The sequence below is a fragment of the Ailuropoda melanoleuca genome, chromosome X (assembly GCF_002007445.2).
Source record: "Ailuropoda melanoleuca isolate Jingjing chromosome X, ASM200744v2, whole genome shotgun sequence".
Classification (NCBI taxonomy): domain Eukaryota; kingdom Metazoa; phylum Chordata; class Mammalia; order Carnivora; family Ursidae; genus Ailuropoda; species Ailuropoda melanoleuca.
In genome coordinates, this window is record NC_048238.1 from 42,086,949 (window position 1) to 42,113,473 (window position 26,525).

The 26,525-nt window shown below is 38.3% G+C and overlaps 1 protein-coding gene across 3 annotated transcripts in view; it reads left to right on the plus strand.

Annotated features, from left to right (window-relative positions):
• Positions 1–26,525, plus strand: part of CLCN5 (chloride voltage-gated channel 5) — a 154,255-nt gene that overhangs the window by 91,858 nt on the left and 35,872 nt on the right. For all 3 annotated transcript variants that reach the window (XM_002917742.4, XM_034648969.1, XM_034648970.1), the window contains one exon: positions 19,744–19,890. In XM_002917742.4, coding sequence (XP_002917788.2) covers positions 19,744–19,890 — 147 coding nt within the window. The remainder of the gene's footprint in view (positions 1–19,743; positions 19,891–26,525) is intronic.

Genomic DNA, 26,525 nt, shown 5'->3' on the forward strand with positions numbered 1-26,525 from the left:
GTCGATTAAGCTCTGGTAAAATAGTCTCTCTTGAGGGCCAGCCTTGATAAGAAACACAGAATGTTCTGGTTCATTTCTGTGCTCTCATCGAGAAGCACAGGGGATTATTCTCTGGTCTTCACTGTGAGAACTAATAGGCACCTGGGTGTAAAATTTATGGAATTTTTTGGTTCCTTTAAGACTGGGCCCCCTCAGGTTCTTAACTCTCAAACTTGTCCACACTGAGCCTCTTAACGATTTTTCAGTTATATCTCAAGTTCTATTCCAGTACTGGTTCTCATGGAGGTTTCTGCTGTGTAAGCTGTGTTTCTTTGTATCCACATGTCTGTCTCCCCAGTTTAGGGAGCAGCAGTTTGCCGTGACCTTAGTTCTCTGATGGATCTAAGAAGAATTGTTAGTTTTCAGTTTCTTCATTTTTTTAAATCATTGTGAGAATGAGAGTGATAACTTTCAAGCTCTTTACACGATTATCCAGAAACCAAAGGCGTCCTCTGGTTTTTTACTTGGATAATGGATCCGCCTTTTCTATTACCTTTATTAGTGATGACATGGCTATATTCCAGTTCTGTTCTTTTCACTTCATTTTATTGCATAGATTCCCTGATGCAAATGGTTGCTTATTTTAGTACATATGAATGAACCCATTTTATATCTTTCCATAGTCAGAAATAATTTTGTGTAGTGTCTACATCTGAGATAATATATTATTTTGTGTTTTTAAAAAATCAACTTAAAGCCCACCCCCCAGCATAAATACAGGGCCATTAGTGGGAGGCGGGGCTGCACAGACACTTGATACCTAACCTGCTAGCAGTATGCCATGCCCACCAGTTCTGCTGGGGTCTCACCTACTCCAAGCCTGCTAGTTTTGGTCCTGGGCTAAGGGCAAATTATGTTAAAGCCGCAGGGTACCCAGCCACTGTGCTGCCCCAGCCACCATTGCTTTCTGAACCCAGCCATACCCAGCCATTGATGTGCACTATGTCCAGCCTTGTGCCCCTGACTGCCCTGATGGTACAGTCCTTAGCTGCCACAGTGCTTCAGGGGAACCAGAGTAGGACTAGTGGCCCAGCACAAATTTTGCTAACACAGCCACCCCACTCTGAAGTTCCCCAGTGGGCATGCCCCATCAGAGCTGGCCTGCCTGGGACCCTCTAACACCACAGAAAGCAAGCACAGCCCACAACAGGCAGAGAGGTAAGCAGATGACTGCACTGAAAGGAAAAGTGACTCAGACAAAACAGTAGGGCCTAAACAATACAGGTAGGATACTGTCCTGAAGTGCCAGGTTCTGGTGGACAAGGGACACTGCACTCCAGGGTACTCCATGACCTCTTTTTCATAAAGTCACTACTTTGAAGAGCAGAAGACATAGTTGACTTTCTTTCTTTTTTTATAATAATTTTTATAATGTTAGTCACCGTACAGTACATCCTTAGCTTTTGATGTAGTGTTCCATGATTCATTATTTGCGTATAACACCCAGTGCTCCATGCAGTATGTGCCCTCCATAATACCCATCTTTCTTAATACACATAAACAGGCACAGGCAGACAAAATGAGGAGACAGAAATTTATGCCAAATGAAAGAACAGACAAGGCTACAGCCAGAGATCTAAGCAAAGCAGACATAAGTAACATGCCTGATAGAGAATTTGGAGCAATGATCATAAGGATACTCACTGGACTTGAGAAAAGAGTGGAAGGCATGAGTGAGACACTTAACACAGAGATAAGGAATAACAGCAGAGATAAAGGGCTCAATAAATGAAATGAGAAACACACTTGATGGAATGAAGAGCTGGATGGAAGAAGCAGAGGAATGAATTAGTGACCTAGAAGACAGAGTAATGTAATGTAATCAAGCTGAACAAAATAGAGAAAAACGAATTATTCAAAACAAGAATAGACTCAGGGAACTCAGTGACTCCATCAAAACATAATAACATTTGTATTATAAGAGTCCCAGAAGAAGAAAAGAGACAAGGGAGGGCAGAAAATTTATTTGAAGAAATAGTAGCTGAGGACTTCCTTAATTTGGGGAAGGAAACAGATATCCAGATCCAGGAGGCAGAGAGAATTCCCATCAAAATCAGTAAAAGCAGACACACACCAAGATATATTATAGTTAAATGGGCAAAATATAGTGATAAAGAAAAAGATTTAAAAGCAGCAAGACAAAAAGCAGACAGTAACTTACAGAGGAAAACCCATAAGGTTAGGGGGAGGTTTTTCAACAGAAACTTTGCAAGACAGAAGGGAGTGACATGATATATTCAAAGTACTGAATAGGAAAAATATGCATCCAGGAACACTCTATCCAGCAAAGCTATGATTCAGAACAGAAGGAGAGATAAAGAGTTTCTCAGACAAACAACAACTAAAGGAGTTTGTGACCACCAAACCAGCCCTGCAAGATATATTAAAGAGGCTCTTTGAGTGGAAAGGAAGAACCAAAAGTGACAGTATAAAGGTAGGAAACACAAAAGCACTAAAAATGAATATTTCTGTAAAAAAATCAGTTAAGGAGCTAAAAAAAAATAGAAGGATATAAAATATAAAAACATATACCTAAAATGTGGGGAGGAAAGGAGAAAAGAATGGGTGTAGGCCTAAACATCCATCAACTTAATATAGACTGCTATATGCAGAAGAGGTTATATGCAAGTCTAATGGTAATCATATATCAAAACCCACCAATAAATATGCAAGAATAAAGAGAAAGAAATCCAAATATATCACTAAAGAAAATGATCAAACCATGAAAGATAAGAAAGGATCAGAGGAAATCGTCAGAAGCAACCACAAAACAAGTAAGAAAATAACAATAAATATATATATATCAATTTACTTTGAATGTAAATGGACCAAACACTTCAATCAAAAGATGCAGGGTGACAGAATGGATTAAAATAAAAAACAAGACCCACCTATATGCTGCTTACAAGAGACTCATTTTTAGACCTAAAGACACCCGCAGATTGAAAGTGAGAGGATGGAGAAATGTCTGTCATGCAAATAGATGTTAAAAGAAAGCTGGAGTAGCAATTCTCATATCAGACAAATAGACTTTAAAACAAAATCTGTAATAAGAGGCAAAGAAGGACACTGATAATAAAGGGGACAATCCAACAAGAAGGTATAACAATTGCAAATATTTATACACCCAATATGGGAGCACCCAAATACATAAAATAGTTAATAAGAAACATGAAAGAACTAATCAATAGTAATACAATAATAGTAAGGGACTTTAACCATTCCATTTACATCAATGGACCAGTCATCTAAACAGAAAATCAGCCAGGAAACAATGGCTTTCAATGACACATTGGACCAGATGGATTTAACAAATATATTCAGAACATTCCATCTTAAAACAGTAGAATACACATTCTTTCAAGTGCACATGGACCACTCTTCAGATTAGATCACATATTAGGCCACAAAACCAGCTTCAACAAATTCAAGAAGTCATACCATGCACCTTTTCTGACCACAATGCTGTGAAACTAGAAGTCAACCACAAGAAAAAATCTGCAAAGACCACAAATACGTGGAGGTTAAATAATATGCTACTAAGCAATGAATGGGTCAACCAGGAAATAAAAGAAGGAAAAAAAAGTACATGGAAACAAGTGAAAATGACACAATGATCCAAAACCTTTGAAATACAGCAAAAGTGGTTCTAAGAGGAAAGTTTATAGTAATACTGGCCTACCTCAAGAAGGAAGAAAAATCTCAAACAACCTAACCTGACACCTAACAGACCTAGAAAAAGAACAACAAACAAAACCTAAAACCAGCAGAAGGACGGAAATGCTAAAGATTAGAGCAGAAATAAATAATGTAGAAACTAAAACAAACAATAGAACAGATCAATGAAACCAGGAGCTGGTTCTTTGAAAAAATCAATAAAATTGATAAACCTCTAGCTAGGCTTATCAAGAAAAAAAGGAGAAAGGACTCAAATAAGCAAAATCACAAATGAGAGAAAAGAAATAACAACCAATACCACAGAAATACAAATAATAATAGAATATTATGAAAAACTATATGCCAACAAATTGGACAACCTAGAAGAAATGGATAAATTCCTAGAAATATATAAACAACCAAAACTGAACAGGAGAAAATAGAAAATTTGAACAGATCGATAACCAGCAAAGAAATTGAATTGGTATTCCAAAAACTCCCAAGAAAGAAAAGCCCAGTACCAAATGGCTTCACAGGCAAATTCTACCAAATATTTAAAAAAGAGTTAATACCTATTCTTCTCAAACTATTCTAAAAAATAGAAAAGGAAGGAAAACTTCCAAATTCATTCTATGATGCCAGCATTACTCTGATACCAAAACCAGATAAAGATTCCATTAAAAAAGAGAACTACAGGCCAATTTCCCTGATGAATATAGATACAAAAATCCTCAACAAAATATTAGCAAACCGGATGTAATAATACATTAAGAAAATTGTGCACCATGATCAAGTGGGATTTATTCCTGGGTTTCACAAGTGGTTCAATATTCGCAAATCAATCAACATGATACAACACATCAATAAGAGAAAGGATAAGAATCATATGATCATTTTAGTAGATGTAGAAAAAGCATTTGACAAAGTACAACATCCATGCATGATAAAAAACCCTCAACCAAGAAAGTTCAGAGGGAACATACCTCAACATAATAAAGGCCATATATTTAAAAAAAACCCACAGCTAACATCATCCTTAATGGGGAAAAGCTAAGGGCTTTTCCTCTATGGTCAGGAACAAGACAAGGATGTCTTCTCTAGCCACTTTTATTCATCATAGTACTGGAAGCCCTAGCCACAGCAATCAGACAACAGAAATAAAATATAAATGGGCAAAAAAGAAGTAAACATTCACTTTTTGCAGATGACATGGTACTCCATATAGAAAACTTGGAAGACTCCACCAAAAACTGCTAGAACTGATAATTGAATTAAGAAATGTTGCAGGATACAAATCAATGTACAGAAATTTGTTGCATTTCCATACACCAATAACAAAGCAGCAGAAAGAGAAATTAAGGAAACAATCCCATTTATAATTGCACCCCAAATGATACCTAGGCATAAACCTAACCAAAGAGGTGAAAGACCTGTACTCTGAAAACTATAAAACACTGATGAATGAAATTGAAGATGACACAAAGAGATGGAAAGATATTCCATGGTCATGGATTAGGAGAAGAAATATTTTTAAAATGTGTATACTACCCAAAGCAATCCACACATTTAATGTAATCCCTGTCTAAATACCAACAGCATTTTTCACTGAACTAGAACAGACATTCCTAAAATTTGTATGGAACCACAAAAGACCCCTAATAGCCAAAGCAGTCTTGAAAAAGAAGAGCAAAGCTGGAGGCATCACAATTCCAGACTTCACGTTATATTGGAAAACTGTAGTGATCAAAATACTATAGTATTGGTACAGAAATAGACACATAGATCAATGGAACAGAATTGAAAACCCAGAAATAAAACCACAACTATATGGTCAATTAATCTTTGACAAAGCAGGAAAGAATATCCTATGGAAAAGAAAGAAATTGGGTCACTTTCTTACACCATACACAAAAATGAAAATAGAGTAAAGACCTAAATGTGAGACTTGAAACCATAAAAATCTTAGAAGAGAGCACAGGCAATAATCTCTTTGACATTGGCCATAACAACTTTTTTCTAGATATGTCTCCTGAGTCAAGGGAAACAAAAGTAAAAGTAAACTATTGGGACTACATGAAAATAGCTTTTGCAGAGCAAAGGAAATCACCAACAAAACTAAAAGGCAACCTACAGAATGGGAGAAGATATTTGCAAATGATATTTCTGATGAAGTGTTCCTATTCAAAATACATAAAAAATTGACACAACACCCAAAAAACAAATAACCCAACTAAAAAATGGGCAGAAGATGGGGCACCTGGGTGGCTCAGTCGGTTAAGCATCTGACTTCGGCTCAGGTCATGATCTTGGGGTCCTGGGATTGAGCCCTGCATTGGGCTCCCTGCAGCGGGAGGTCTGCTTGTCCCTCCCTCTGCCCCTTCACCCACTCCGTGCACTCTCTGTCTCTCGCAAATAAATAAAATCTTTTTAAAAAACGGGCAGAAACCCGAACAGATAATTCTCCAAAGACATCCAGATGGCCAACAGACACATGAAAAGATGCTCAACATCACTTATCAGCAGGGAAATGCAAATCAAAACTATAATGAGATATCACCTCACATCTGTCAGAATGGCTAAAATCAACAACACAGGAAACAACAGGTGTTGGGGAGGATGTGGAGAAAAAGGAACTCATGTACACTGTTGGTAGGAATGGAATCTTGCATCCACTGTGGAAAACAGTGTGGAGCTTCCTCAAAATTTAAAAATAGAACTACCCTACTATCCAGTAATCGCACTACTTGGTATTTACCCAAAAACTAGAGAAACACTAATTCAAAGGGATACATGCACCCTGATGCTTATAGCAGCATTATTCACAATAGTCAAGATATGGAAGCAGCCCAAGTGTCCATCAGCTGATGAATGGATAACGAAGTGGTATATATACACAATGGAATATTATCCATAAAAGGAATGAAATCTTGGCATTTGCAGTGACATGGATGGAGCCAGAGAGTATAACACCAAGTGAAATAAGTCAGAGAAAGACAAATACCATATGATTTCACTCATACGTGGAATTTGAAAAAACAAATGAGCAAAGTGAAAAAGAGAGAGGCAAACCAAGAAACAGACTTTTAACTATAGAGACTAAACTGATGGTTACCAGAGGGGAGGGTGGTGGGGGGATGGGTTAAACAGATCATGGGGATTAAGGAGCACACTTGTGATGAGCATTGGGTAATGTATGGAATTGTTGAATCACTATATCATACACCTGAATCTAATCTAACACTGTATGCTAACTGGAATTAAAATAAAAACTTTAAAAAAAGTAAAAATCAACTTAAAAACCTTATCTGGAATTTATTGCAGTGTTGTATATACTGTAATTCTATATTGTTTTCCATTTTGATATCTGGGGATCTCTCAACTGTTTACCAAAGAGCAATTCTTATATTTGTGTTGATTCTGGTTTATTAACACTTAAATTCCTATAATAATTTGTATCCATTGCTAGAATCTCTATTGTTATTCCATTTCCACAAAATTTTAATGATTGTTTCTTTGTAGAAGATTAAAATCTGACAGGATGTTTGCCTTACTTACATTTAAGAAAATGGAAAATTCATAAATATGTGGAGTTTAAATAACGTGCTCCTGACAAATCAGTGGGTCAAGAAATTGAAAGAGAATTTAAAAATTACCTTGAAACAAATGAAAATAGAAATGTAACATACCATAATTTATGGGATGCAGCAAAAGCATCTCTAAAAGGGAAGTTCATAGTGATAAATGCGTTATCTAAAGAAACAAGAAAAGTCTCAAGTAAACAACAGAACTTTATACCTGAAGAAGAAAGCAAGCTGAAAGTTAGTTGGAGGAAGAAAATGACAGAGAGCAGGAATTTAAAAAATAGAGACAAAAATATAGTAGAAAAGACGATGAAATTATGATTTGATTCTCGGAAAGGATTAACAAAATTGACAGACATTTAGCAAGACTCACCAAAAAAGAAAGAAAGAATGAAAACTCAAATAAATAAAATCAGAAATGAAAGGGGAGTTGTTACAACTGATACCACAGAAAGACAAAGGATCATAAGAGACTACTATAACCAAATATACATTAACAAGTTGGACAACCTAGAAGAAATGGATAACTCCTATAAACATACAACCTATCAAGACTAAATCAAGATGAAGTAGAAAATCTGAGCAGACCAATTACTAGTAAGGAGTTTGAATTAGAATCAAAAACCTCCCAATAAACACAAGTTTTGGATTAGATGGCTCCACTGGTGAATTCTAGCAAACATTCAAAGAAGAATTAATAGTAATCCTGAAACTCTTCCCAAAAAACTAGAAGGGGAGGAAACTCTTCCAAATTTATTTTATGAGGCCGGCATTACCTGGATACCAAAACCGGACAAGGATGAGAAAATTACACATGAAAAGAAGATTACAGGGCCATATCTCTGATGAACACAGATGTAAAAATACTCGACAAAATATTAGTAAACCAAATTCAGCAATACATTAAAAGGTTCATACACCACAGTCAAGTGGGACTTATTCCAGGGATGCAAGGATGGTTCAACATCTGCAAATCAGTCAGGGTGATACACCTCATTAACAAAATGAAGGATAAAACTCATATGATCATCTCAGTGGATGCAGAAAAAAGCATTTGACAAAATTCAACATTCATTTGTGACTAATACTATCAACAAAGTGAGTGTAGAGGGAGGGAACATACCTAAACATAATAAAGGCCGTATATGAGAAGCCTACAGCTAACATCATACTTGGTGTTGAAAAGCTAAAAGCTTTTCATCTAATATCAGGAACAAGACAAAGATGCCCACTCTCACCACTTTTATTCAATGTAGTTTGGAAGTCCTAGTCAAACCAATTAGGCATGAAAAGAAATAAGTTATCTAAAGTGAAAAGGAAAGACCTAAATGGTCAATATTTTCACTATATAAAAACTGTCGAGATACATATCCTTAGAGACTCTTCCAAACAACTGTTAGAACTAATAAATGAATTCATTAAAGTTGCAGTATTCTGGAATACAAAATCATCATGCAAAAATCTGTTGCATTTTATATACTAATAATAAAGTATCAGAAAGTGAAATTAAGAAAGTAATTCCATTTACAATTGCATCAAAAAGAATAAAATACCTAGGAATAAATTTAACCAAGTAGGTGAAATACCGGTATATTGAAACCAACAAGACATTAATGAAAGAGCTTGAAGAAGACCCAAATAAATGGAAAGATATTCCATGCTCATGGATTAGAAGAATTAATATTGTTAACATGTCCATATTACACAAAGCAACATATAGATTCAATGCAATCCCTATCAAAATTCCAATGGCATTTTCACAGAAATAGAAAAAAAAATCCTAAAATTTGTGTGGAACCATAAAAGACCCCCAATAGCCAAAACAATCTTGAGAAAGAAGAACAAAACTGAAGGTATCGTGCTCCCTTATTTAAAACTATATTACAAAGATATACTAATTAAAAAGTATGATATTGGCATAAAAACAGACATATAGATCAGTGGAATAAAATAGAAAACCCAGAATTAAACCTAAACATACACGGTCAATTAATTTACAACAAAGGAGGCAAGAATATACAGTGGGGAAAGGACAGACTCTTTAGTAAATGGTGTTGGGAAAATTGGATAGCTACATGCAAAAGAATGAAACTGAACCACTGCCTTACACCAGCCACAGAAATTAACTCAAAATGGTTAAGGATTTGAATGTAAGACCTGAAACCCTGAAATCTTAGAGGAAAACATAGGCAGTAAGCTCTTTCCCATAGGTATTGGTGATGTTTAGTTAAACTGACACCAAAAGGAAAAGCAACATAAGCAGAAATAAACAAGTGGGACTACATTAAACCTCTGCACAGCAAAGGAAACCATCAGCAAAATGAAAAGACAACTTACTGAGTGGGAGAAAATATTTGCAAATCATATCCATTAAAGGACTACTATCCATACAATAGAACTTATAAAACTCAATAATAAAAAATCCAATTAAAAAATAGGCAGAAGGTCTGAATAGACATTTTTCTAAAGAAAACATACAGATGGTCAACGGTGTGTGAAAAGATGCTCAACATCATTAATCATCAAGGAAATGCAATCACTTCACACCTTTTAGAATGGCTATTATCAAAAAGACTAAAGATAAGAAGGGTTGGCCAGGTTGTAGAGAAAAGGAAATCCATGCACATTTGTTGGTGGGAATGTAAACTGGTGCAGCCACTATGGAAAACAGTATGGAGGCGCCTCAAAAAAATTAAAAATAGAATTACCATATGATCCATTAATTCCACTACTGGGTATTTACCCAAAGAAAACAAACACATTAATTTCAAAGTATGTATGCACCCCCCGTGTTTATTGCAGCATTATTTGCAATAGCCAAGATATGAAAACAATCCAAGTGCTCACCAGAGGATGAACAAAGAATGAAACACATACACACACACATGCTCACAGATGTGATGGACTATTAGCCATAAAAAAGAATGAGATCTTGCTGTTTGCAATGACATGGATGGACCTTGAGGGCATTATGCTTAGTAAAATAAGTCAGGGAAAGACAAATGCCATGTGATCTCTCTTATATGTGCAATCTAAAAAGAAGACACTAAGTTTATAGATACATAGAATAATAGATCGGTAGCCACCAATAATAGATTGGTAGTCACCAGAAATGGGGTGGTGGTGGTGGTGGTGGACATGGGTAAACTGTGTTTTTGTTTTTAGTTTAAATAAATTGAATTTTTAAAAAGATAATACATACACTAGTATCCTTGCTTACTCTTCTAGGTGAGTTTCACTATCAGTCTTTTAAGTTGTATAAAAGATGCCATGGGGACTTCAGATTACTATGTAGATGTAGTACAATTCAAATTAGTATCTGTTCATTCTTGCTATATTCAGACTTTACATCCAAGAGCATGACAAATCTTTTGACTTATGTCTTCCTTTTTTCCCCATTTGACTTTTATAAATTTTAATGTAATGTTGTATTTTGAGTTTATCTCTCTATCATAAATAATTGTATCTTCTAGTTCTGTGGTGGTAAAGAGGAATGCAGTTGTTTCTTGCTTATTTACTTTAGAATTTCTGAATTCATGTATTATCTTTAGTTATTTTAGTTAATATTCTTAGAGTTGTATAGATTTATGTCATGTAATCTAAACATCAGAGTATCATATTTCTTCCTTGCCTATGTGTACATTCTTCCTTTTTTCATCTTAAAGTTTTTCTTGTACCATATTAAATATAATTGGCAACAGGAGGAAGGCATCATTGCCTTTCCATATTAAAGATAATGCTATTTGGCAGCTTGGTTTTAATTTAAATATTCTATATCATGTCAGGAAAGAAATTCTCCACTTGGAATATTTTAAAAATTTTAGTCTGGAATAAATTTTAAAAAATCCATTCTTGACATCTGTTAAAATAATTATGGCTTTTAAAATTTTATCAGTTAATCTGATAACGTATGTTGATAGTTTCCCTTGCGATACCAGTCTTATGGTCTTGGAATAAACTCTATTTATAGCATGCAACTCTTGCAAATGTGATGCTGTATTTAGTTTGTTAAAGTTTATTTAAGAGTTTTATTCGTATATTCCAAAGTGAAAGTGTTCTATAAATTTTGAGCATTGTCTTTGTCAGGCATGACAGACCCTTGTCCTTGAACCACATGGCGCTTCTCTAGCCATCTTGTTCATTTCTCTCTTGAAAGCTTTTATAACAGGATGTTCTCCCATGTGAAGAGTCTCTGAGATAAAACCGAAGAAAAGCTGCTCTGCTAAGGGAAGATAGCACATGATTGTTTTAATTTTAGTTTCTCTGAATTTTTAAAGCCCCCTTTTTCCTTTTCTTTAATAAATTATCTACTAATGTCTTTTTGCTGTTCATCTGTTGGGATCCAATTTTAATGGTTCAAAATATCTCTTTATATATCATAGCTATTACTCCTTTGGAAAAAAATAATAGAAGATATTAGTTTGTCACTTGTTTCACTTTGACAGCAGTCAATGTGGTCTCTTCTGACTGGCTTGTCCTCTTCTTCTGTCTCATCGGGCATGGGTGTTGCCCAGATACAATTTCTCCATTCAGTGTCCTATCTCTAGTTCAGCAATTCTCAAAGAGTGATCTGGCTTCCTGAGACTCTTTTGAGGAGCCTGCAAGTTCAAACACTATTTTCATATTAATATTAAGATATTATTTGCCTTTTTCACTTTCATTGTTTAAAGATTTTATTTATTTATTTGGGAGAGGGAGAGAGAGGGCGAGCATGCCTGAGTAGGAGGGAGGGCAGCGGGAGAGGGAAAAGCAGACTCCCTGCTGAAGAGGGAGCCGCATGCAGGATTCAATCCCAGGACCCTGGGATATGACCTGAGCCAAAGGCAGAGGCTTTACCGACTGAGCCACCCAGGCGCCCCTTTCACTTCCATTTTATCATGAATATACAGTGGAGTTTTTTAGAGGCTGTGTGACAGGTGATGATGTCATCGCTCTGATGGTTAATGGAATATGTGAAGCAGGATCCAGCCGCCCTCTGTTAAGGCAGACATTAAAAACATCCTCAAGGGGCGCCTGGGTGGCACAGCGGTTAAGCGTCTGCCTTCGGCTCAGGGCGTGATCCCGGCGTTGTGGGATCGAGCCCCACATCGGGCTCCTCTGCTGTGAGCCTGCTTCTTCCTCTCCCACTCTCCCTGTTCCCTCTCTCGCTGGCTGTCTCTATCTCTGTCAAATAAATAAATAAAATCTTAAAAAAAAAATCCTCAAAATGCCTCTCACTGATTGTGTTTTGGAAAATATAGACCCCCCCAAAGTTAATGTATAGTGATTGGAGTATTATTATATTTAAGTACATTAATAAATATTTATTTTTAACATTCCTGGGTTTTACTTTCTAATAAAGTAAATAGCTATAGATAGAACCCATATACATAAAAGCTCTTTAAGCTTCTCAATAATTTTGAAGACTAAAGCGATCCTGAGACTAAAAAATTTGAGAACTGCTGCTCGGTACTGCCTGCTTTGAGTCTTGTCTTTTCTCAGAACCCATACTTACCTGTGAGGCTGACTCCCAGATGAAGACCACAGTGTGAGAAGCAGCGCTGTTATTTCCTCCTGGGGTTTTTTACCCACAATTTTGACAGAGAAGGTGCCTTGGGTTAAGGATTGGCCCAAACCTCCGAAATAAGTACCTTCTATGGCATCTTAGAGACTGTGGGGCAAGGTTTGCATTTCATTTCTGCCTCTCAGAATAGAGTGACTAAAACTGCAGTTGGACTGTGAACTAGATGGTTTACTGAGCTCTCTCTCGTTGTGGCTGGCACTTGGGAACAAAGATGTAAGTTACCCTGTCCTCCGGTAACTCAAAGTATAATGGGTAGACAAAAATTGATTTTCTCATGTGTGTGTCAGTTTTTATCACCTTTAGTGTTATACTTAGAATTGTCTTAATGTTTTATTTTTAATGATATGATAATACTTGTATCTTGGTAGATTCTATAATGCCTCTCTCAAGCTTTTCTTCCTCTTGCATTCTCTCTTTTCCACTTTTGCAGCAGCATCTGGTATAGATTACTTACATGGAATGCCTTGTGCAGGTCAACAGATATTTTTGTGGAGCATAAATAAGAAATAGAAAAGCTTATTACTTCTTTGAGCTTCTTAGCGTGGGAATGTGGGATATATTTTTCTATTTTCATTGAAGGGCCATGTGTATCAGCCCACCCGTTGGTTTATATATTTGTTTTTACCAAATGGGCTAGTTGAGATGGAAGTGTTAATTTGAACCAACAGATGTCACTATCACTAGTAAAACAAGATGTCAGGAAGGTATAGCACCCTCCCCGCCACATGCACCTCAGCCTTTGGGAATCTGCCCCTCTCCTCCTTCCCAAATCACCCACATTTAAACAGGAAGTAGCAAACTGCCTTCCTATAGCCCTTTACTCCTTTCTCTTCCAGCCCACTGATGCCGCACTTACCTCTTAAAATCATGTGTGTGTTTGTTTTTTTATCATGTTATTCCTCAAAAACTGCAGTGACTCCATTGGCTTCCCAGGCCCTTCACAATCTATCTCCATCTATTTGCTCACAAACACCCACCCTGTCCTATGGTCAAGCACAAATGCCGGCCTCATTCTTATCTCAAGCCTTTGGCCATTTTTCCCCCCCTGGGCCTGGAATACCCTCTCTCCTCCAGGGAGTCTTCTCTGGCTTACAGTCTCCTCTCCATTTTCTGAATGCCAGTTGCACTTTTATTCTAACGGTTTAGCACTTAGCTGTTGTGTAATCACATTACATGGAAGTTCTCTCCCCAACTAGATCATAAATTCCTTGAGAGTAGTGACAAGGTAACAAATATTTTTTTGTATCCTCAGTTTCCTACCGTCGAAGTGCAAGGAATAGATAATATTGAGTGTCAGCCATATAAATACATTGATTGACTGTTAACTCCTCTTCCCCAACTAGATTCCTCCGTAAGCATTTATTGAACACCTACCCTGAACGGCACTAGAGTTGCTGGGACAACAGAAATGAGAAGGATATGCTGTAGTCACAAGACTGAAGTGGAAGAGATTACGCAATCAGTATAGATGTCTGAACAAAGGAGGTGGTTGAGGGGAAAAGCTTGTGTGAGCTTGCTCTAGATGGACTGAATGGGATTTCATCAGGCTGAAAAGAGGTTGGGGGCCTGGATGGGATTGCAGGTCCAGTATCTGGCTTGAGTGAAGTCATGGAGGTGTAAAAGTAGGAGGCTTATAAGGAGTATAATACATTTGTGGCAGAAGATAAGTCTAGCTTGGTAGAAGGGATCTAGATTTGACAGGGTCCTGAATGCGACGCAAAGAAATTTAAACTTGACCCTATAGGCATTGGGGAACCAGCTTATGGTTTTAAGCAAGAAAGTGACAGAAGGCACTAAAAGTGCCTTTAAGCTGAAAAAGTCAGCTGTGTAACACAAATATCAACCATTTCCCCCTGATTGCCCTCGTCCCTGGCCCTCCATTATATGACAAGCCCTATATGTATGTCATCCACTAGTTGGGATAATATATCGAATCCCCTTACTTTGTTCCTCTCCTACCCTACATTCTGGCTGATTTCAGGTTTGTGGCCATGTAGAAGTTTGATTTATTCCAGATATGCCATTCTCCAGACTGACATGTCACAATGAAGCCGCAAACTGTTGTGGAAAGAGCCCTGGGCTCGGAGTTTTAACTGCATGTGGGTTCAAATCTCAACTGTAAGGAATTTTATTTCCTCATGATTTTGCTGCTTTAACTTTTTCTCTTGAGCTTTTTTATATCTGCAAAGTAAAACCAACAGCTCTACCGGAATGGGTTATCCATAGGCAAATATCACTCTTGAGTTTTACCAATTGTGTTTATTTCCTTTGTCGAGCTCCTATTTATAGCATCTGTTTTGCTCTATTTACTTGCTACTTCTAATTTCTTTTGTTGACCCCTTATTTCTATGTACTTATTAAGGAAGCACTTTATAACCTAAACAGTGAACCAGATAGCTGCTCCAGGAAATGTTTAGAATGAGGCAGCTCAATTTAGCTGGATTGTTCTGTGTCAGTGGGTTACAGGAAGGAGTTCATAAGGTCCCTATGGGGAAACTGAGAAGTTTTCCAGCTTCTCCTTTGTGAGTCCTTATCCTGTAGTGTCATTATTTTGTTTTAATGAATTCCCAGAACAATAGGTACACCCATCTGAAAATACGACCACAGGACATATTCTGAAGCCAGGCATAAATTATTTTTGGACTCCCCATACTTTTTCTTCCTATGATTTGTGGGGCTAATGTAAAGTTGCTGGCACTGTGTATTTTACATCATTTCCTGAATGAAACAGGCAGCCAGTGGAGAGAGAGGAAAAGGAGTCTGCATTATTTTGCACATTTTCTGGCTTTTTTTCCCCCATCAGTTCTAGTCACTGTATGAGATTCATGGACATTTAGTAAATATAAACGGAAAGAAAACCTCTTGAGCTGTGCTGCCCTTTTAGCCTGAGTTCTTCTCATCAGCTAAAACGATGTTTGCTTTTAGCAAAGATTTCTAGAAACCTGGAATATACCTACCCTTGAGATAAAGTGCTTTTTGTAGGTTTGTTGAATGTAGTAAATCCAGAGTTAGACAAATATTAACTACAAATATTGACTTTGATACCAACTGCATTTAAAAAAGAAAGATGATGTGGAGGGTGAGGGCAGGGAGCATGTCTTGTTTGGCTTTTATGGCTTGTGTTTAAGTTGATGTTATTTCTGCTGTATTTTTCATTTTCATCCTGTTGAGTTTGAGGTAGCAGGAAAAGCGTCTGGTGGAGTTCTTGGGAATTCAGGACTAGAGTTTGAGGTAGAGATGAGGGCTAGGGATAGTAGGTTTCTTTAGAGGATCAAATGAAATAAATCAGATTAAGGTGAAGAAGGATCTGTGGTCTCAGTCAGATCCAGAGCAAAGTAGAGGGGCCCTTTTTTTTTCTTTTTTTAAAAAAAGATTTTATTTATTTATTTGTCAGAGGGAGAGAGAGGGAGAGAGAGAACACACAACCAAGCGGGGCAGCAGGCAGAGGGAGAAGCAGGCTCCCTGCCGAGCAAGGAGCCCAATGCGGGACTCCATCCAGGACCCTGGGATCATGACCTGAGCCAAAGGCAGACACTTCACCGACTGAGCCCCCCAGGCATCCCTATCCCCCCTTTTTTTCTTAAATAAAAAGTAAAAACACTTCTTCTTGTATGGCACGAGGGAAGACAGAGAAATTCAGGATTTCCTCCGTGTTATTAGTAATAGGAAAGAACTGCTAAGGACCTGTGGGAGGTCAGTTTCCCTAGAAGCAGCAACTGAGACAGGACATTCTGTGTAAGCACGTTTGTTGCGGGAGGTGCTCGGAGAAGGGGAGTGAAGGAAGCAGTAGAGCAGGCGAAAGAGTCCAGCGAGGATGAAGGACTGGCGAGCAGCCACGAAGGAGCTCAGGTAAGGTCACAGAGCATGGGTTCTTAGTATCCTGGGACTCACTTGATCCACAAAGCAAGGTTAGAGTTCTTGTAGCTGAGGTAGTGGTTTTCCGACAATAATTTTGTACATTATTAGTACCTTTGGATAAATGACCCTACCTTCCTTACCTGACCATATGTCACCACATAAGCATGGTAATGTTCCTGGGGAACTTCTTGTTCATGTCTGCACGGAGTTCAAGCTATTTGTGCATATTAAAGGAGGGTGCTGGGAATGCATTTCTTTTCTTTATATTTGTCCTTATCCCTAGTGAATGGCAGAATTCCCTTGGGATATCTGTTCTCTTGATTTCAACCGTCACCTTGATGTTGATGACTCTCAAATCTTTGTCTCTCAATCTTCCTCTCATCTGGCCTACCCAGCCTCATTTTTGTATCTGTCCCACTGTCGCACAATGATTTGTACATAATAGGTGGTTCATAAATGTCACTCACACTTCAGTCAGGCTGGTCTCTATTACAAGTGAGTTCTCATGAAATCGAACACATGATTTAGAGCTTGACCTTTTGCAAAATATTAACTGGGCAAAAACTTAGCCTCTCTGAGCTTCGTGAGTTTCTTCATCTGCACTAGGAGTGATAATGCTACAGCGTGGGAACACTGGAAAAGTTAAGTGAAAGAGTTCAGTTTAAGCATATAGCCCGGTGCCTAAAAATTAAGTACCTGGTAAATGTTGGTTATTTATCCTTTATGCTCAGTGTTTAAAATATTTAATTTATCTGTTATTCCAGTTTTCCAGCCCTATTGCTTCATTTATCCTATCTGATTTTTCCACATTCATCATATATAATTCTGATAACCTAAAAAAAGTAAGTTTCTTAAAAGCATTGGAATACTTCAAAAGGCATATTATTTGCCAGACCCAAAAGAACTATGTTGACTATCATTTTGGATCAAGATTTCATTTAAAAAATGGTGTGGGGGGGCAGGACTAGGTGAAGTAAAGTTGACTATAAACGCTATTTTTTAAAATCAATATACTAAGATTTTTTGAGTAAAATATATAATCTGGAGATTCACACGTGGGATATAGGAAATGTTTCATCTTTAATAGTAAATTCTTGAGCAGAGAAAAACGTTAAACAGCACAGCATGCCTCTTTTTTCCAGTACTTCTGAGCATCTGCATTGTGTTACGAGCTCTGGGAGAGTCAGAGCCATGAGATAATGTTTCTCTACTCCTAAATGGCGAGCACATTTCTTAGTACTGATGTCTAGGTTTTATTTCAGTTGATTACTTAGGAACTCCCATGAGTTTTGTACACATGCCCTCATCTGGTTTGCTCATTTGCATGGTTCTCAAAAAACGGCTATCAACTGCATGGTAAGGGTAGAGGTACCTTACATCTGAAGGGTAACTGAATATACTAAGTAGTTTGCATTGTCTATATTGTCCAAGTAAGAGCATGAAAGAAGACATAAGAATGAGTTGTAACGCTGAATAGACGTTTTTCCAAAGAAGACATCCAGATGGCCAACAGACACATGAAAAGAGGCTCAGCATCACTCATGATCAGGGAACTGCAAAGCAAAACCACAGTGAGAACGCACCTCACCTCACTCAGAATGGCTAGTATCAAAAAGACAAGAAATAACAAGTGTGGGTGAGGATGTGGAGAGAAAAGAACCCTTGTGCCCTGTTCGTAGGAATGTAAATTGGTGCAACCACTGTGGGAAACAGTATGGGGTTTCCTTAATTGAACATAGGAAAAAATATGATCCAGTAATTCTACTACTGGATATTTACTTAAAATTTGAAAACACCAACTTGAAAAAGACATACGTACCCCTGTGTTTTTTGCAGTATTATTTACAGTAGGTAAGATGTGGAAGCAGCCCAAGTGCCCATCGATAAATGAATGGATAAGGAAGATGTGGTATATATAGACAATGGAATGTTACTCAGACCTAGAGGGTATTCTGCCAAGTGAAATAAGTCAGAGAAAGACAAACACCATATTATTTGTCTTATATGTGGAATCTAAAAAACGAAAATGAACAAAGAAACAGACTCAAATCCATAGAACAGGTGGTTGCTGGAGGGGAGGTGGGTGGGGGATGTGCAGAATAGGTGAGGGGGATTAAGAGGTACACACTTCCATTTATAAAATAAATAAGTCAGAGATACAGCATAGGTAAAATAGTCAATAATATTGTAATAACGTTATATGGTGACAGATGGTGACTACACTTATTGTGGTGAGCACTGAGTAATGTATAGAATTGTTGAATCATGTGTTGTACACCTGAAACGAATATAACTTTGTATGTCAACTATACTTCAATAATAAAAAATAGGGGCGCCTGGGTGGCACAGCGGTTAAGCGTCTGCCTTCGGCTCAGGGCGTGATCCCAGCGTTCTGGGATCGAGCCCCACATCAGGCTCCTCCGCTACGAGCCTGCTTCTTCCTCTCCCACTCCCCCTGCTTGTGTTCCCTCTCTCGCTGGCTGTCTCTATCTCTGTCGAATAAATAAATAAAATCTTTAAAAAAAAATAGAATTGGTAGTAACTCAAAAGGTGAAAACTACCCAAATGTCTGTCAGCTGATGAATGGGTAAACAAAATGTGGTCTATCCATACAATGGGTATTATTCAGTCTGAAAATGAAATGAAGTACTGATACGTGCCAGAACATGGATGAGCCTAGGAAACATTATGGAAAGTGAAAGAAGCCAGACACAAAAGGTCACATACTGTATGATTATATTTATATGAAATATCCGGAATTGGCAAATCATGGAGGCAGAGAATAGCAGTTATAAGGGTCTGGGGCTGGGGGTGGGGAGTTACATTTACTGGATACAGAATTTCTGTTTGAGATGATGAAAAATTTCTGGAAATGGAGAACGATGATAATTGCAAAACATTGTGAATGAACTTAATGCTACTGAATTGTCTAGTTTCAAATGGTTGAAATGGTACATTTTATGTGTATTTACCACAATGAAAAAGGATAAGTGTAAGGAGCTTGAAGGTCATTGTCATAAGCCTCATGTTTTCCTTTCTGCACAGGAGCCATGGATAACAGAGGCTTTCAGCAGGGGAGTTTCAATAGCTTCCGGAGCAGCTCCAGTGATGAAGACTTGATGGACATTCCAGGGACAGCTATGGATTTTTCCATGAGAGATGATGTTCCTCCCTTAGATGGAGAAATAGAAGGTATCATTACGGTTGATGACAGTTTATCTTTTTAAAAATTATCTTTTTAATGTACACACAGTAAAATTCATTTTTTTTCTGGTGGAATCTTATGAGTTTTAACACATGCAGAGACTTTTGTTACCGCCACCACTGACAGGATACAGAACCGTTCCACACCCCAGAGAGTTCCCTCTTGCTAGCCCTTTGCAGCCAGACCTCCTCCACCCCCAACCCGTGGTGGCCGCTGATCTGTTCTCTGTCCCTGTATTTTTTTTCTTTTCTGTAATGTCATATGCATGGAATCACATAGTATGTCGCCTTTGAGACTGACTTCATTCGCTCAGCCCAATGCCTTGGAGATTAATTCAAGTCGTTCGTTCCTTTTTTTCTTGCTTAGTATAGCCTGAAGTGGGATCACTGGGTCATGTGGTAAATCTATGTGGAACTTCCTAAGAAACTGCCAAACTATTTCCTAGAGTGGCTGTACCGTTCTATATCTGAACTAGCTATGAATGAGAGTTCCACTTGTTCCTCATCCGCAACAGCTCTGGGTATTTTCTGTAATTTTTATTTTAGCCATTCTGATATGTGTGTAGTGTTATCTCATCATGGTTTTAATTTAATTTCCCTAATGCCATATGTTGCTGAACATCATTTCATGTACTTATTTGCCAGCCTTATATCGTCTTTGATGAAGTGTCTGTTCAAATCGTCTCCCTTTTTTATAATTGGGTTTTTATTATCTGGAATACATTTTTTTAAAGATTTTATTTATTCATTTGAGAGAGAGAGAGAGCAAGAGCAGAGGATAGGGGCAGAGGGAGAAGGAGAAACAGACTCCCCACTGAGCAAGGAGCCCGATGCAGGGCTCAATCCCAGGATCCTGGGATCAGGGCTCCTGGGATCAGGGCCTGAGCCAAAGCCACTTAACTGACTGAGGCATGCAGGAGCCCCTGGAATACATTTATAGAAGGAGAATTCCCTCCATCTATTATTCGGTTATCCAGTAACATCATTCTTTTCAATAACTGCATATCAGTTCATGGTATAGCGGTTCCATAGTTTATTTAACCAAGTTTCTATTGATGTACATTTCAGTTTCCAGTCTTTTGCTGTTACAAACAATGCTGCAGTGAACACCTTGTGTGTGTGTGTGTGTGTGTGTGTCTGTGTTTATCTTTTAAGTATATTAGAACATTTCTGTGGCACGAGTGTATGAGTGCTTATTTCCCCACAGCCTTGCTGGTGCTCAATATTAGAATTTTTTCATCTTTACATCTTCATGATAGGCAAAATAAATAAATCAATAAATTTTCATTACTTTAATTTTCACTTTTTTAGATTAATGAGGTTGAGCATATTTTCATATGTTTACTAACCATTTAGATTTCTTTTTCAAAACTACTGTCTGGTTCTTTAACTGATTGGGATTGCCATTCTCAACATAAAGTCAGAGGATAAGAAACTATGTCAGAATTTATTATTTAGCAAATTTGTATTGGAGGCATATGACGTTGCAGAAACTTTGCTAGGTTCTGGGAATTAGCAGGGCTTTAAGGCACCCTTCCTACTTTCATGAAGTTGATTCTAGCTGGCTAAACAAACATAAGTAGTTATGAGAATACCTAACTGTTAGAGTCATTTTCACGCTTAAATGAAATAATAACATAAAGTGGTTATAATTGTACCTGGCCTCGAGCTAATGCTCAATAAAATGTTAGCTCTCATTATTATTGTTATTTTATTTCTGTTATAACTGTATATTGTAAGTGTTGTAACTTATATAAGAACTTAGCAGTGGAAGTATTCTATGTGTTTGTGTGTGTTTAGGATTGGAAAAGATTTCACAGAGAAGGTGTGTTTGGGAAGGGCCTTCCTTGAAAGATATGTTATTTGGTAGGAAGGAAGAAGGGCTTTCCAGGTAGAAACCAAGCTTTTACAGAGATATCAACAGGCATAATATACAGAGGTATGAAAAGGCAGACTATAAGCCCAAATAAATAAATTAGGGCTTTGAATATCATGCTAAGAAGTTTGAATCAACTTTATATTCACTGTGAGGACAAACTCCTTCACCCATTCATTTGACAAATACTTTTTGAATACCTACACGAAGCAGGCACTGTTGTAGGCACTGGGGATACAGTGGTGGGATTAACATAGGTAAGATCCATGTTGATCTGGAATTTAGATCTAGTTGGATAAATGAGTAAAGAAACAAGACTACTTGGTTATTTACCCACTATAAGAAGTGCCAAGATAGAAATAAAGTGACAATAGAGGATAACTGAGGAATCATACTTTAGAAAGGTTAGAAAGTTTGAAAGGTCAGGGAAGGCCTCTCTGAGGAGGTGACCAACTTGGGAAGAACATACCAGTATGAAAACCACAGGTTCAGAAGGATAATGAGAAATTGTCTTGTAAAGGGTGCCTCAAGACAGTAACAGTACAAGAGAACCCCTGAATTTAAAGTTCATAAAAGAAAGGTACTCATGGTTTGGTATTTCATGGTTTTTCATATTTGCCTCCTTCTGTGAAAGGCACATGTGTTTGTGTATGCCTTTTGCTTACGTGTAGTTAAAACCCTCCCGAGTCGGTTATAGCAATCACTGGCTGTGGTGAAGTGGTCAGTTAGGGTTTCCATCAACTTAAACTGGCCACCTCTAATAAGCCTTCTGGCTAATCCAGAGTTAGCTTAGTTATCATTACTGCTTCTAATCAAAAATGATATCATATAGCATCCGTCTCACCAAAGTACTTGTTGTGTTCACGTTGCTCTCAGTAGGTGATGGAGGCAAGCGAGTATCCATCTATTACTCCTGTTTAATAGACCCGAAAGCTGAGGCGGATGAGATTTTGGCATTGCTTGTGATTGTAGAATGTGTTTTTACATGAGGAGTCCTTTGCCACTTTTCACTTGCCATTACAGGAGAATTACTGCTTGTGGTTTACAAGGTCTGACCATAAAACAGCAAAGCTGTTTTCTATGAGCCACACACAGAAATCGGTCCATTTACTGTACCCTGTAGTGATATAATTTTCTTGCTTTGCTTTTTAATTGTTCTTACTTTATTTAGTGTTGTCACCTGGGATTTCCTCATGTACACAACAACAACAGAAAAAAGGTCATAAAGTCCTTGATGTCGGTGGTGCGGCTGTGCATAAAATACTACATTTTGTACCAGGCACAATGGCACGTACTAAAAAGATTAGTTAAAAGGAGCTTGAAAGGCAGAAGTGGTTCTTGTTTTCCAGATGGCTAGAGGGATTGATTTATGAGGAATGAATAAATAAATTATGCATGGCATGGTTAAATGCATCTGTGGTAGTGTTATAGTAGTCTGTAAATAAGAAGAAACATAAACATGGAGGTCTCGAAGAAGGGGAGGGGGAGGGAAATAGAAAAAAGTGTTTGAGTAATAGGAAAAAAAATTCAGAGCTGCGCTCGTAGTCCCTCCGTTCTCACTTGCCTGCCTCTGCAGCCTGGACATCATGGTTGGTCATTCATTCATTCACCCATTCCATTATTCAGTGTTTAGGGAGCATCCAGATCTTAGGAACCCAGCCCTGTGCTGTTTTTGTAATGCTCACCAATTCCCTTGTTTCCCTCACCTTCTCGTCTTCCCACCTCGCGTTCCTTGCTATTCCTCTCGAGTTGTTGCGTGAGGAGACCTTCCTGGCAAGAGAGAGCCATGCGGGTAAAGGCAGGGCAGCGTGAGAGAGCCTTTTCTTATCAGGCAACACAGTCTGTGCATCACAGTCTGTGCATCTGCGGTCCGAGGCTCCTGGGGCCGAGGTGGTGGCAGTTGGAGCAGTAGGGAGGATAGCAGGGTATGATAGGGGCGGGAGATCCAGTTAGAAATCTGGGTGAGGTCTAGACTGTCTGTGCTTCTGGACCTTATCTTGTAACCAAGGAGTCGTCCAGTGATTTAAAAGCAGAGGAATGATATGATCAGATTGGGGTTTTCAGGAATTTGTGGCAGTGTGGAGGGTGGATTTGGGGGAAGAGTGGGTTGAAGACTGGGAGACCAGTTAAACTGTTATTTAAAAAAAAAAATCTAGATAGAAGATCAAATGGCCTGAATTAAGAAAACAGGAACAGAGAGAAAGGAAGAATAACTTCTGGAGAAATTTTTAAAGGGGGATTGGTAGGACTAATTCGATATGGGGAATAAACCGGCAGAATCCCAGATGACTTCAAAGCCCAGGCAGGGTGTGAGAGCTGGCAGAGTCCCCCTCGTGTGGGAGAACGTGCCCAGACCACCCCTGCAGGCCTCAACATCACCTCCCAGTGTCCCAGGGAAGGGAAAAATGTCTTTGAAAATGAAACAGATGACAGTGTGTGAAATCCGTCAAGTAAGCTGTGAAACAGTTGTGTTTGTTTGGCCGTGCTGCAAGGAAAGATCGTAGTATTCCTCCAGAGAGAGCTCCAAAACATCTCGGGCCCCAGCTCGTGGGCTCCTGTCAGCACTGCAGTTGACTCAAGCGATTGTGTGGATGGCACAGACTTTTCTTGCTTTTTTTTTTTTTTTGTCCTTATTAATGATAAGGAAAGGGAATTTAGAATCCATCACCCTCATAATACTCAAACTTCCCCTAGATACTTAGCCTGGGCAGATGATGATTGTTACTGCTGCTTTTTGAGCTTGTTGGGGGGGAGGGGAAGTGGCCTGTAGCAGAAGCTCTGGGGGGCCATAAACCATACCAGTTTTCTTGCTGAATCCTCAAGATGAGGCTTATTATGATGGCCACAGTCTTTAAGGGCTTCCTTCAGGTTCCTTGATAGGAAAATACCTGGTCACATTTTAGAATCTGTGCCGCTTTATCTCTTCCCGCTTATTTATTTACATTTTTGCCTTATTTAAAGAACATGCTTTATTCATAGTTACTTAGTTTTTACCTGACGTCCCATCCAGGATACCACATGACATTTAGTCTTCATGTCACCTGGGGCTCCTTTTGGCTGCCATGGTTTCTTAGACTTTCATTGTTTTTGATGACCTTGACAGGTATTTTTTTCCGTAGTTTTTTTTTTAAAGATTTTATTTATTTATTTGACAGAGATAGAGACAGCCAGCGAGAGAGGGAACACAAGCAGGGGGAGTGGGAGAGGAAGAAGCAGGCTCATAGTGGAGGAACCTGATATGGGGCTTGATCCCATAACGCCGGGATCACGCCCTGAGCCGAAGGCAGACGCTTAACCGCTGTGCCACCCAGGCGCCCCTTTTTCTGTAGTTTTTAAACTTTATTACATACCTGTCTTCTCCCCCACCCAGTTTTATTGAGAAATAACTGATACACATTGCTGTGTAAGTTTAAGGCTCATGGCATGATGGTTTGATTTATGTATACTGTGAAGTGATTACCACAGTGGGTTTAGTTAACATCTGTCATCTATAGATAGAATCAAAAGAAAAAAACACTTTCTCCTTATGATGAGAACTCTGGGGATTTATTCTCTTAAAGTCCTATATATCATCCAGCAGTGTTAACTGTTAGCTATAGTCCATCATGTTGTACATTCCATCCCTAGCACTTATTTATCTTGTACCTGAAAGTTTGTACCTTTTTGACCACCTTTCTCCAATTCTCCATCCTCCCACCCCCTGCCTCTGGCAACCATAAATCTGATTTCTTTTTCTATGAGTTCATTTTTTTTTTTTTAGATTCCACGTATATGTGAGATCACACAGTATTTGTCTTTCTCTGACCTACTTCACTTAGCATAATACCCCAGTGTCTATCTGTGCTGTCACAAATGGTAGGATTTCCTCATATTTTTTAGATAGCTGAATAATATTCCATTGTATATGTATATGCCACAGTTTCTTTATTCATTCATCATTGATGGACACTTAGGCTGTTGCCATGTCTTGGCTATTATAAATAATGCTGTGGTAAACATGAGAGTAGTGTTTTCGTTAGTGTTTTCATTTCCTTTGGTTACATTCCCAGACTGATTGGAATTAGTAGATAGTAGGGTAGTGCTATTCGTAATTTTTTGAGGAACTGCCGTACTGTTTTCCACAGTGGCTGTACCAGTTGACAGTTTTGAGGATTACTGGTCAGGTATTTTGTAGAATGTCCCCCAATGGGGATTTGCCCGATGCTTATCTCATGATTAGACTGGGGTTATGGGTTTTAGGGAGGAAGAGTAGAAGTAAAGTGCCATTCTCATCACATTGTATCAAGGCTATATATTGTCGATGTGACTTATGGCTGCTGATTTTAACCTTGATCTTCTGGCTGAGGTAGTGTGTGTCTGCTTTCTCCACTGTAAAGTTACTTGCTTTTCATCCTTTCCATGATGTACTCTATGGAAGGAATTCACTGCATAGCCCACACTTAAGAACTAGGGAGCTATGCTCCACCTCCTTGAGGGTAAAGTATCTACAGAAATTATTTCGAATTGTTCTGCATGGGACAGTGGTCTGTTCTCTCCCATTTATTTATTCAACTACTTACTTAATGTCAGTACGGACTCATTTGTTTAAACTTTGGGTTATAATCCATTTCTACTTTATTTTGTTCAAATTTTTCCAGCTTTGGCCATTTGGAGCTCTTTCAGTTTTGTGTTTCCCTTTGACACAGCCCTGTCACTGGGGGGTTTTCTTGAGCCCTTACTTTCTGGCACTGCAATGTGCCATTTCTCC